Source organism: Cimex lectularius, unplaced genomic scaffold (assembly GCF_000648675.2).
Source record: "Cimex lectularius strain Harlan isolate CLEC.00 unplaced genomic scaffold, Clec_2.1 scaffold359, whole genome shotgun sequence".
Taxonomy (NCBI): Eukaryota; Metazoa; Arthropoda; class Insecta; order Hemiptera; family Cimicidae; genus Cimex; species Cimex lectularius.
The window spans coordinates 131966-145922 of record NW_019394225.1 but is presented as its reverse complement, the minus strand read 5'-3'; the positions used below and the strand labels follow the sequence as shown (position 1 = coordinate 145922).

At 34.2% G+C, this 13957-nt stretch overlaps 1 protein-coding gene across 3 annotated transcripts in view; it reads left to right on the top strand.

Moving 5' to 3' along the window:
• Nucleotides 1-13957, top strand: part of LOC106672846 (optomotor-blind protein) — a 134147-nt gene that overhangs the window by 47701 nt on the left and 72489 nt on the right. For 2 of the 3 annotated variants that reach the window (XM_014404605.2, XM_014404589.2), the window contains exon 2: nucleotides 13364-13477. In XM_014404605.2, coding sequence (XP_014260091.1) covers nucleotides 13364-13477 — 114 coding nt within the window. Of the gene's footprint in view, nucleotides 1-13088; nucleotides 13238-13363; nucleotides 13478-13957 lie in introns of those variants that run through there. The other variant, XM_024230341.1, reaches the window with a different exon arrangement.

Sequence of the window (13957 nt, the reverse complement as noted above, 5' to 3'; positions counted from 1 at the left end):
TCACACTCCGACTGGATCCTCGGTCGATCTGTTAATTTATTCATTATCACATCCGTCTAAATATGCGGTACGGGTGTTTATTTCAAATTAGTTTCTTCATAACGAAGGTCTGGAAGGAAATTGGACCATTGCCTTTTCAACGTAATAATTAGTGTGTTTAGCATGTCGAAAACGAGTTGCTCGGCATAATAACAGACCGTACGGAAAATAAAACTGATTTTGGTGCTGAAACCCATAAATGACTGTTTTCTTGTAATTCGACCCTATTTTCCGGGTTTATCGAACAGCCACTTGTTCAATCACTTGTTATTGGAATACACGGATATATAACTCATCTGTCTCATCTCTTTTAGGTTTTGATTTAGCAGGTTCCGAATCGAAAATAACATTCATGCCTGGAGCTAAGCCTATTTCACATTCCATCACTCTGAATCACCTAGTTTCAAAGCTAAATACGGTATATTTTTAAATTCTTATAAAGAAAGCTGTTTGGTTTTAAACAACACTTCCAAATAAGTTATAATATGAAAGGAAATAGATTTGAAATTTTAGAAGCTTAATAGCACCAGTTAGGTTAAGTATTGATTCTCATGGAAATCCAGAATGGCGACCTCAAGGTTCTATTGTTCACAATGTGTCAAACTTCTGTTTTAAAAGTTGATGACGATGATCGTACGAAACAGGAGCTTAGTACTCCTGAAGCTGTCTTTAGATTTTGTAATTTTCCTAGTTACTTAGTTCAGTTTGAATCGTTCTTTCTTTTAAAGTCTCAGTTTTCATCCTCCACACTGTATAACCTACAATTGGGGACTTCGATGGATATACCAAAGTAGGTGGTTTCTCAGATGCCAGTGACTGGTATATAGCTCTAACACTCCATTGAGTTTACCCTGACTAACTGTAGCAATGTATCATTTTTAATGAGAGTTGTTTCATCATGATTTTATTGTATCTGGTACCTCTAGAGTTCATCCAAGTCTTCTTTCACTTTATGTAGACCCATTTTAGTATTCCCCAAACACTTAAGGCTAGTGGCTAGTTGTAATCTTCCCAGTTTCTTAGTTCAGTTCAATTGTCTTGTTGTTTCTTGGAAAGTTATATCTCGGTTTTTATCCTCTTCATTAAAAAGACTGTAGGCTGGGAAATTTAGTCGTCAGTGAATATACCCAGGTAAAGGTGATTTCTTAGATGCCAGTGACCGGTCTAACTGGAGCAATGTGCCATTTTTTAGGGTTCTTTCATCATGGGTTGGCTGCGTCTGACTTGTTCAGTGTTGAATCATTTCTTCTTTTGCTTTTTGTGGACCCATTTTGGTACCCCCCAAGCACTGAAAGCTAGTGGCTAATTTTACTCTTCCTAGTTTCTTAGTTCAGTTTGATTGACTAGTTCTTTCTTTTAAGGTTATGTCTATATTGGCCGGTTGCTTCGTATTCGAAGATAACTTAGCCTTTTTTTCCCCATTGCTTAACACACGACTGGTGAGGGGGGTTTCTTCATCGACGAATATACTCTTGAGACCACTATATAGCCTTAAACATCGTTGAGTTGAACCCTATTTCTTTAGCCATGATGTTACTATGACTGGCAGATCTAGAGTTAGTCCAGTTCATCTTTTTCTGTTAGTAGACCCATTTTTGTATTCCTCAAGCAATGATGGTCAATGGTTAATTGTACTCTTCCTAGTTGCTTAATTCAGTTTAATTGACCTGTTATTTCTTTTAAAGCTATGTCTATATAGAGCAGTTTCTTCGCATTCGAAGATAATGGCGTTTCTTCCTCCTCATTGAATACACCCATGTTGTGTAAGTGTATTTTCAGATGATAAGGCTCGACATATAGCACTAATCCTGAGTTGTACCCTGCTTTCGGTGAAGGTCCTTTAACCACAAATTTACTATTTTTGGCAGCTCTTGAATTCGTCCGTTTTGTCTCTCTTAGATGAATGAATCTATATTTGGTCTTGTTATGCCAAGTATGGGATCTAGGCTTGTTCTTGAAAATCCTCTTCTGGCCAATTTTAGCGATGGGTTGTTATTCACAAGTAAACTGGTCTAGCAAATTCAGAGTTCATTCACGTATTTTTTTACCCATTCTAATCATCATGCTATCATAATTATAAGCTCTTGGCTTAGATCCACCTCTGGATCTACCAGTGCTGTTCGTTTCCCAGAACTTCTTACACTCCATACGAAATACGGTAGATACTCCGGGGTACGTACGCAATAGTACGAAACAATGACAAAGCACTTATATTTACATACGAAACAAACCGGAACCTTCCTTACCTCGACATGGTGGTGAAGAAGCTGGAAAGTTTATCTGCCTAAATACCTTTTTGCCTTGGTTCCTAAGATATTGTCTGGCTGTTAAATCTTCCAAGATTTGAAGATTTTGGAAGCATACCCCGTCTATTTTCGATAGGATCGTTCTACTAAACCTTGTAGGGCTGCTTGGCCGTCTGATCGTTATGATATTTTTGCCAGTGGAACAGCTGTGTTTCCGCTTGTACGACCGAGGTGTTCTTCCCTTTTATACAATTTCGTTGTATTGATTTTCTTGTAATTTTTTCTTCCCATTGTACCTAATCAACAATAGAAGTTTGAGTCTGTATTAGCTTTTACTAGCTTCTTGAGCATAGGTTTCCAAGTTTTAGAAGGACAAAACATCCACTGCGCAATTTCTCTCGTTGAAGGTCACTTTTACTAGATAGCCATGGAAATGATTCATAAATAGTGTTCATTTCGTGAGCAATTAAGACTGTTGAGATTGACGTGGAACGGCCAGGCTCGTCCGAGCTCACCTGTTTCTGTTTATCTCCGGTCATTCATAAAGCATTTCCTTCTGAGAAACGCCAATTACCTCTCGACATTGTCTCAAATGAGGCGTCCAGAGGGGCACTAAAACCTTTCCTCCCTTATTACGCGATTCCCAGCGACGAGAAACGAGCTTAACCTCCCAAGTAGACCTGCTAAAAGCCTATAAAAGCCTATTTGTGTACTCATAAAATTATTCCTGTATATTTGTTTAACACTATGATATAATATTCCACGTGAACATAAATTTGTATTTACTTATATGTGCTAGTGATGCTACATTATATGATAGCATTAATTTTTTTAGGTAAAAAGATTAAACCGAAAAACTTAGCCATCATGGCCAAATTATAGGAGGGCGATCTTTACTCACCTATGTACGTAAGTGTCCAAGCTAGATAACTATCTGACCTTATGACGTATAACATGTTCGATATTGTATCTAACATCCGAGACGAAGAATCGAGAGCCAATTTTATTTTCTTTGGGCGTGGTAGTTCGTTAACGTATACAGAGAACAAGATGGGTGCAAGGGCAGAGCCTTGAGGACCATCGCTCCGTTGGAAGATTTCTCTTGTATATATTACTCTACCTTCACTTATAAATTTAAGTTTAAAACATACATTTTATCCTTGAAGTCTTCTTTTTTTTTTAAGATAGCTAGATTTGCTTTTTTTACTTTCCTTGGGCAAGTTATTGTATCAAAGTATACCATGAACAAGTTATGTCCAGGGATAGAGCAGTGAGGAACATGGTCCGTTGCAACTTGGTTCTGTCTGTTTTTCGGTCATGACAGACAACAGATCGTTGAACTTGCAGACATAAAGAGCTATTTTGATATTTGACACGAAATTATAACCAAAAAGGTTCAGAAATGAAAAAGATATGAACATTTTTAACTGCTGTTGAATTTCCTTGATCTTGATTATTTTACAAGCAGACTTTTGTTCCGTTTGACTGCTAATTTGCCATCAGTTGGCATTCCCCGGGCGAAATGCCAGCAAGAAGTCTAAACGAAACAAAGAGAGAAAATCAACGGACGAAGATGATAAGAGGCGATACGGACATTCTTCTGCATCTATTACATATTCTTAAATCTTCAGAAACGTTTGACCGCACCGGAAGTTATTTTATGATAATTAAAGAATGCTTAATTAGACGAAAAAGGGACTTTTTTAATAGTATTTGTATGAATTTTAAATAAAAGTTTTGCACGATAAGTCGGAAACACATTTTATGATTTTTAATTTCTTAGGAAAACATTATTAAACCATCTGCCCGGTTTGTATTTATTGTTAACCCTTTCTGGTAGGTCTCAGTTCATCACCAAATTTAGCAAATTTGATCAGCTTAGCTAATACCACGAGTTTGGTGCGGGTGCAGTGTTTATTTCTTCAATGTTTCACCCCGTGTATTGGCAACACTGGTGTTTTGGCGCCAATCTTAAATCTTCATCGTAGGATTTTCTATCTCCAAGATGGCTCTTCACCCCATCACTGCATCTTCTATCGATTTTCATGTTTGCCAAACATAAATATTTTAATATATAGTTTATAATTTAACCATTTTGCCCAAAGTATCTTCAGAGCAATCCCAACATTAGCAATTTTATTTAAGGTTAGCAGGAAATTCCGTGGGTTTAGTACGGGCGCAGTGTTGTCCTGTATGTTATTGTCCGTATATTGGTTACACTGATTTATTTGGCGCCAATCTAAACAATCACTAAAATTTTCGGATTTCCCACTAAACGTTTAACAAATTTCTAATGTTAATGCGTTTTGGCCATAAAGTTTTAAGCTGATGTAATTGTCTCTTTTTTGATAAAGGCAAAAGCTTCGGATCGCAAAAAAATATTTCGCTTTTCAAAAAAATAATGCTGTTTTGGATATTCAGATTATATAAATATCGAGAATGTTTTTTCTTCATTATGTTTTAGTTGGTAACAAAAAGGACATAATAAAAATGCAATTATGACTAATTAATTAAAATTAATTTATTACATAACAGTAATATTTGGTGTAATTAACCCTTGGGGCAGATCATTTTACGCTTGGAATCATATCTTACGATTTGATATTGTTTTTGTTTTTCTAAACCCATTTAGGCCCATGGCCAATATCTGAGTTATCAGTCAATTAGACGGTCAATTGAGTTATTTATTGATTTGACGATTTGAACAAGAACAAGCCAGGGTAAAAAAAAGTGATAATCTCTCTTTAAAAAAAATGCTAGAAAAACGTGTTTTCCCAATATAACCTCTACTCATCTGAAAGGGCGTCAAAATATCAGGAGAGCGATTAATTATCTTTTTTTTGTGGGTGATAGGGTCGCTATCTCTTGGTGATCCCGAGGTCGAATCATTGTTTTGAAGAGTCTGGCCGGTTAGTTTGCGGTGTTGCGGCGGGGGGGCAGGCGCCGAGTCGAGATTCCGTCAAAACGCCCGTCTGTTTGTTCAGGGACCAGGTAATAGTCAGCCTAGGCTAATCACTATTCTCCCTCGCGGGTTTTTACGGGTTAACAGGGCTAAGGACTTAATTCTCCGTTGTGCATTCACACACGCATCCCACTACTGGCGCCACACGGACCACGATTGGAAACAAAACAAAATTACCCTTAGAAGCACGTTAATACAGAATACCCTATGGGTAAACCACAAGGCTCATTTCTGGACAGCGATCATTTTCAATGTACGAGACAAAAAACCGCTAGGCGAATTTGTCTTTTTTCCCCTTGCTTATTTCCATCACCGACGTGCTCAATATGGTTTAATCGTGGGCTGGCGTCGTCGACATGCTAAAAATTTCTGCTCTTCACTCTTTCAAATTTTACACAGTAAACTGGTCGGTTATCTGACTTTTGTTCGAATTGATATAACAATGAGCTAATATAATTATGTAGAATCTTCGACTCGGCATGTTCGCTGGTGGCAAAGACAAAGAAAATCATATCATCTTTCATTATACATTCTCCAAAATTCTTCATAATATTTCAAACATTATTTTTTCGATTTTTAGTACAATAATAAGCGTACAATATTAGCGATTGAAAAACAAAACACTCAGGATCCTAGAAATATATATTTTTGTGTATGAAGGAAAAGGCGTAAAATTGTATCACAAATTTAGACAGTTGCCAAATATTAACTATACACCATTTTTAAAAACCCTATTGGACGACGTCATAGGATAAGTAGACAAATAAAATGAAAAAGATTGGTTGTAATAGAACAAATAAATTTTGAGAAAATGGTACCGAAAAATCAGAAAATCGCTTCTCCAAAACCGTATCTTTTCACATTTCGGTACACTTTTCTTAAAAATCTTGATCATACTGAAACGATTTTTCTTTTGTTTTATAGGACAATAATAAGCGTAAAATACAAGCGATGATTTAAGAACAAAACCCTCAGGAGCGGAGAAATAAATTTATTTGTACAAAGGGCATGGTATAAATTTATATCACAAGTTTTGGCAGTTGCTTCACTATTTTTAAAAACCCAGCAGTACAAATTCATCGTATAATAATACAGATGAAATGAAAAATTATTGGTTTGGTTCACCAAATAAATTTTGATAAAACGGTACCGAAAAATCAGAAAATCGCTTCTCCAAAACCGTATCTTTTCACATTTCGTTACACTCTTCTCAAAAAATCTTCAACATATTGAAACAATTTTGTTTTTTTCTGTAGAACAATATGAAATGTATAATATTACTGAGCGATTTAAAAAAGCACAGACACATAGGGCCTTAGAATGTCTTTTAATTAATAAAAAAGTATAAAATTATATCAAATTTTATGTTGTTACAAAAACTTAACTTTATAATTTTTTTACAAACCCTTTGCGACAAATCTGTAGTACATTAAAGTAAATGAAAGGAAAAGTAATAGAAAAAACCATATAAATTTTGAGAAAATGGTTTCGGCTTTCTCTTTGAACAACTAAATGACGTAGAATAAATGCTGAAATAATGCAGAATTTTAAAATTTGAAACTTAAACATAATGTTCTCTTGAAAAATTAATGTTTTTCCAAAATTAATATACAGTCAGCAATAGTTAAACAAATAAAAACGAAGAAACAGAATTGTTGGTCTGATCAACGAATGATACCTTAATACTCAGATATATTAAAATGTTGCTAAATTTAAAAACTTAATTTTAAATTTTAGTCAGATCTGTTTACAACATCTCATTTCTTACATTAAAATAGGCTGTCAAAATAATTGTTTCAAATATTTTTTGGTCGAGTATTTTCCCTTCTTTGGCCATTTTGGTTATTTTAGTTTTACGAAATGCGCTCTTGTAGTCTTTTGGTCGTTCAAATTGGGGATTATAAGAGATATTTTATCTTTCTTCTAAATTTGTGTTGTTTTAATAGAATGATTGTTATTTGTTGGAACAAAATCTTATCTCCATTCGTTGACGCTGAGTTTATTGTCAAAGTATTAGGACGAAACGAGAAAATAATGAATGAAAATTTACGACCGTCCGGCGGCGGGCTGAGCATAGTAGTTTCGTGGCAAAAAGTGATCGAAGTTCAGAATTATGCCTGCTGTAAATAAACCGAGGGAAAGATAGTAATATATTTGGTTAGCCTGGTACTAAAAGGGTTTTTACGAAGTGGTGCAACCTCGTAAAGGGTACTTAATAGCCTTTCGGTTTCGGATCCGTGTGTACATAAAAAAAGGCCCGAAAGGGATATAACGGTAGCTAATTCAATAAAAACTGTTTCGAAACGTGTTTCCCTTCGGTTTGTCAAAACAATAAAAGAAATGAGACTTAATCGAGGAATGGGAAAACACGGATCGGAACCGATTCAACTTGCGAACAAGAAACTTGGCATAATTGACTTCGTAAAAGAACCGGAGGAAAGCGTAACTCGACCGTTTTTTAAAAGTTTTATATGCATAAAAGGAAAATTTCAAGAAAATTCCGAGGGAATTTTCCAATTTCGCATTCCACTATTAAATGGACATTTTATCTTAATTTACGTGATTTAAAGACATTACTTGGACCGGAAAAGTTAAAAAACGGCTTGTTCCCAACAAAGAAGACAAACGATTATTTCATTGATGGTTGCCTTTATAACCGGATGTATACCACATTTAAATGGTGGTAAATTAAAATAATATCCAAGCCTTTTTTAAATCATTTCTCATTTTCGGTCAAGATTTCAACTACAATCCATCTACACCATTATCTTCGAAGTAAAAATAACACTTTTTTACTTATTCCTTTTTATTATTTACAACCAATATATGTATATACAATATACATATTTACTTATTATTATATAGGTGTATATTAAGTATAATATAAAAATTATAATATATAGGTATACCTCCTTGTAGACAATTTTATAATGAAAGTAAAACTTATGAAGATTTGTATTTTTTAACATTTCGGTACGCTTTTCACAAAAAACTTTTCATCGTTTTGAAACGAATCTTTTTTTATTTAGTAACCAACCCGGAGGGGAAAAACCTTTTTATTATAAAAAAAGTGCAACATTTTATCTCAAATGGAGGTTGTTGCCAAATATTAATGAATGATTATTTTAAAAACTAGATACGGATTCGTAGTAAACTATTCGTAGTAAACTAAAATGAATAAAACACAAAAAATAGACAGAATTTTAATAAATTGGTCGGCGACAAAAGAAGAAAACGGAATTCGGAAAAGCTTTTTCAAAATTCGGTACATTTTTCACCAAAACTTTTCAGCTTTTTTATTTTGTAGAGCAATCACAGAAAAACAATTTTACTGCCCAATTTTTAAATAAAACAACCAGGAGCCGGAAAAAAATTGTATAAAAACTTGCAATGTTTTATGAAAAATTTATGTTGTTGCCAGCAACTAACGAATGGTTATTTAAAACGAAACCCTAGCTAAGAATTCATAGTAAAAACACAAAAAATTGATCAAATTTTGGTAAATTGGCGTAAAGAGATTTTTCACTCTGTTCTACAAAAGGACTTCAGATAATTTGTTGAAAGTTGCGAATCAACTGTTATGGGCGTATTTTCCCTTGATGAACTTTAACGCACCTTTGCTTACGCTTTATTCTCTCGTCTTTTACATACCCTTTCCAAAATTAAGTTGTATAAGCCTCTACTGCAAGCGGAATCTGTGTGTAACGTTTTTAAGGAGTAAATTGACCGGAAACTGGAAAAATTCGAGCTAGTAGCTAGCATTCCTGTCGGTACACTATTCTCCATACTGAAACGATTTTTTTTTCATTTTGTGAAGCGTTAATACGAGTATTTAAAGCCATTTAAAAACAAAACATTCAAGAGCGCAGGAATAAATTTATTTTTATAAAGAAAAACTGTAAAATTACATCACAAGTTTATGCAGTTGCAAATTTTTAACATTTCATTATTTTTAAAGAAACTTTGCAGCAAATTTTAAGTATATTAAAATAAATAAAAGGAAAACGGTTGGTTAAAATAAATCCAAACGATTTTGACAAAAATGGTATTGAAAATTGACAACTTTCAGGCCCCTGATTAACTGTATGGTCTTGAATAAGTGCTGAATTAATACAGAATTGCTTAAATTTCCTTCTTAAACCGAATCTCCAGACTTTTGAAAATTTAAAATCTATAGAGTAGAAGTTGAGTTAACAAAATAAAACAGGAAAAACAGAATTGTTTGTCTGAAAAACGGACGATACTTTACTCAAATATATTAAAAATATTTATAATTTTAAAATTCAACTTTAGTCAGCTATTACAGTTGTGAAAAACATGTTTCTTAAATTTTAACCATAGTATGTCAAAATAATAATTTCAGTTATTTTAGATCAAGTATTTTCCCTTCATTGGTCATTTTCGTTCTTTAGTTTTAAGGAATACTGACTTGAAATCTTTGGTTGTTCAACTGGGAGGATCTCCTACTACAGATATTTTTGCTAAATAAGAATTTGGACCATTTGATTTTTTTTCTTGAATAAAAATGGCGAAAGAGTTCGCAGAGTTTTGTCATCAAATGCACACCTGGAGAATGGTGTATTATTCGATTGAACAAGAGAAAATATTTTACCACAAAAAACAGGAAATGCTCTGAAAACAGAAATATTTCCTCTTTACTTTTCTGTCTATAATTTCAACGTCGTTTGGAAAAACGTGTACTTCCGTTAGCCGGGATTGAAATGTATCTAAACGGACAATTGGTGGTTTGGAGTTTGGACCTGGGGGGCCAACCGATTGGGCGGTTTGTTGTTACGGTCACAATATAACGGCTGTGGGCAAAATGTCTATTTCTACAACTGGTCCGGTACTATTGGGGTGGGATATTATTAATAGGTGGTGGGTAGGGGGCAGGGTAAATAAAATGGAGGATGATAGTTGTGCCCATCTGTTCCCCTTTGTGGGGTCGCACAGCTGCACTATTGTCATTATCCCTTCACAATATCCAGTTTTTTTATTCACCTCCGCCATCTTTTTCAACGTCTTGGTGCAGATCATAATTTTTATCAGCGTTTGTCTACTGATCAATTCGACCTGAAAGGAAAAGGGGGAAAAAACTAGGAAGATCTTAAACATCGGGGGTTTTAAGTAGGTAACATTTGACGTTTTTTCAACGCTTCTTTTTCTATAGCCTTCACAACTGTCATTCTGTTCAGGTGTCTATTTAGCTCACGTTTATCCAACGAGCACGGTAGATGACAACTGTTTTATATACTTATATTTGAAGCAAAGGAATTGAGTGACAATAAACCCTACAAAACCCAAATAAATCTTATTAGTTTGAGTCAGTTATACTCCTGAAAATCAACATAAACAACAAATTCTCCTTCGTTCCTGACAGAATAGACGATGGAAATTACCATTAATAAAACTGCGCTACTTATAGCGAAGGATTGGATAAGCACATTGAAATACGACCAATTGGTTGTTTTGAACCATTTTAGTCTCCCTTTCTCAGTGATTTGGTCAATCAGGCGCGTTTCGACGTCTCGCCATCTTCAGTAGTGATCCTGAATAAGGGATCTAAACTAGGCGTTCACTACCGAAGGCTTCAAGTGAAAATCGTTTTATTTACTACAACTGTAGTAGAAAACAACAATTTACTAGAATTTTCTGGGTAATCGCCTTATTTTTTTGCTATTTAATACAGTTTATCGAACTATTTTATGGTCGAGCTCGGATCTTTTCTGTTCCTAGTTGATTTGTGCCGTAAAACAGTTACACACCGATTCTTCATTTAAAACGTAATTTTTGTCTGAGAATATGCGTAAGAGAAATGACAAAAACCACTGAAACAATTGATTCCCAACTTAAACTTCTTTTTTATACAACTTTTAATATGGTGAATAGATTTCGAGAAAATGTATCGAAAGTCGAAAAAAAAAATTATTCTACTAAGCCTGTATTAACCAATAATTTTTAAAATTTGTTTCGCTATACTAAGAATTTGTAGATTAAGGTTGTTAAAAATAATGAATCATTAAATTTTCATTATTAATATTAAACGTTTATTATTGCTTTACAAAATGAAAAAATCGTTTCAATATGGTTTTTTGAACATTTTTGGAGAAAAGTGTACCGAAAGGTGAGAAAATAGAACTTTTTGGGAAAGTGATTCTCTGATTTTCCCGTGCCGTTTCATATAAAATTCATTTGGTTTATTATAACCATCATATTCTCTTTTATTTGCTTTAATAACATACAAATTTGTCTGACAGGGTTTTTAAAAAAAGGGAAACGTTACATTTTGAACTGCCTAAACTTGTGGTATAATTTTCTTTTCTTTATACAAATAAATTTATTTCTACTCTACTGAGTGTTTTGTTTTTAAATCGCTTGTTAATATTATACCCTCATCATTGTAAAACAATTTAAAAAAATAAGCGTTTGGGAGAAAAATGAACCGAAGGTACACCGGAACACACGAGTCTCACTTTCAAAAACCTATTTGAAGCTTTACTAAACCTCGCAATCTCTTGGAACCAGTTTCATTCTATTCACTAAAAATTGTAGTTAACTGCATAAAAAGAATATATTTAAAAACTGCGTTTTAGTTCACAAAAATTACCGTTCTTGACACACAAAAAAATGTAACAGAACGGTATCAGCAGGTCGGTGGTTAATAGCAGTTTCATTACGTGTAAGCTAAATGCGTTTGACAGTGGACAAAGCGAGAAAAAACGAACCTAGATAATTACAAGAATCTGCCTGACAACAGTTCATCAACTCGGAGGCCACCCGGAATAATTTCAGAACACTTGACCACAGTCTTCCTCTAACTCTTCTTTTCATTGTTACACGTTTGAACATTTCATTAGCTATTTAATATTAAGTATTTAGTATATTATTTAGATAAAAAGGTTTATGAGAAAATAGATTGATCCATGCTGAGAACATTTGCTTTCTTTTCACGAGAGAAAATGTCACGAGAAAATAATAATAAATAAAATAAAAATCGTTTTTATTTCAATTTTAATTGTTGTCTGGCAAGAAAATATATTAATAAGTATACAAATACATCGAGAAATCGATCAAACATTCGTTTGGCTTTTTTGGATTTTTTTTATAAAGAAGAAAATCAAGTGCTGGTCAACTGAATAAGACGATAGTCACTTTTGCCGAGCTTTTGGAGATTTATTTTCCCCTTCCTCAAGGCCTATGTTTGTGTCTCCGAAAGCTGGCAAAAGTGACTATTGTCTCATTCAGTTGACCAGCACCGGAATTTCTTCCTATCTTTGATCTGTGGTCGATCCTGTCATTCAAATTTTTTTTTCTTTCACTCATATCTTCTTTATATTTATTTATTTTCTACTACGTTGAACTTCGCTTGCCTTTTAACATTTGCATCATTATGATTAAATTAAGCTTGTGAAAGTTAAAAGACTTATAAATACTTATAAACGTAATATCTTATAAAAAGATTACGGCGTGTAGTTGTTACTGTTATCATTTGATTGGTGAGAGAGGATTGTATCTAACATAGATAAATTATCTCAATTTTTTGAGAAAAACGATACGAGATACACGCTTAATTGATTTTTATGATTGTTGTAATCGAAGGATCGATCGTTCTTCTTACACAAATCACCACTAGAAATTTATCATTCTTAATTGCTGGATGATAGCTTGAACTTGAACCCAGCACATTAGTTAATATTTTATCGAGTCGGACGAAACAGTTTCTGGAACGTTCGAATTATCGTTGACCAGATAAAGGAACGACTTGGAAAACCGAAAAATGTTTACTAATCTAATCTGTACATGAACTGCCTTGGTATAGTTGAATTTTTAGAATGTAAAAATGAATAGACTAGGAAGATGTATTCATGTTACACAGGCAAATGTTTCCACAAATGAAGCTGAGGGTGTCCGGACTGGACGCCAAAGCGAAGTACATACTTCTGCTGGATATCGTCGCCTCCGACGACTGCCGGTACAAATTCCATAACAGGTACTAGGTGATGCCAGGATGTTCAAAGAGAACGACCGATGTGCCCCCGCCCTTCCCCATACCGACCACACTCACTAACAACTTATCGCAAGTTATTTTAGTTTCTTGTTTTTTTTCTTCTTATAGGCGTATGTTTCCCGCCTACAAAGTGCGAGTAATGGGGCTTGACAAAAAGGCCAAATACATCCTCCTTATGGACATCGTGGCTGCCGACGACTGTCGCTATAAGTTCCATAACAGGTAGAACGACCTAAATACATATATGCCTTAACGCTTCGCTCGGTCTCCAGGCACGGATTCCATCAAAAAACCTTTCCATTTCCTTATAAATCCGTGACATCACGAGGCCGAGCGAATCCTTCATTTAAAAAACATTAAAAAGTCTCGTATCGATGCATGTTGTGCATGACAATTATTTGGCCTTTTCGGAAGCCACATTCATAATCATTGTTTTGTCTAAATTTAATTTTAACGCATGCCTTATATTTATTTTCGTGTGTTTGGCTGTAGAATATCCAGCTGAAAATTCACTGGCCTAAACCACTCACCTTACAACCCTCATCCTTTTCATTTAGTGGATTTGGTGCAGGAAATTGGCTTTAATTAGTATTAGTACTTAGAATAATATGCACTAACATTTTTTTTTTAGAAATTTTAGACCGTTCGTCTCTTCTCAAAAATGGGTCAAAATTAATAAACATTATGGTTTGAAATTAAATT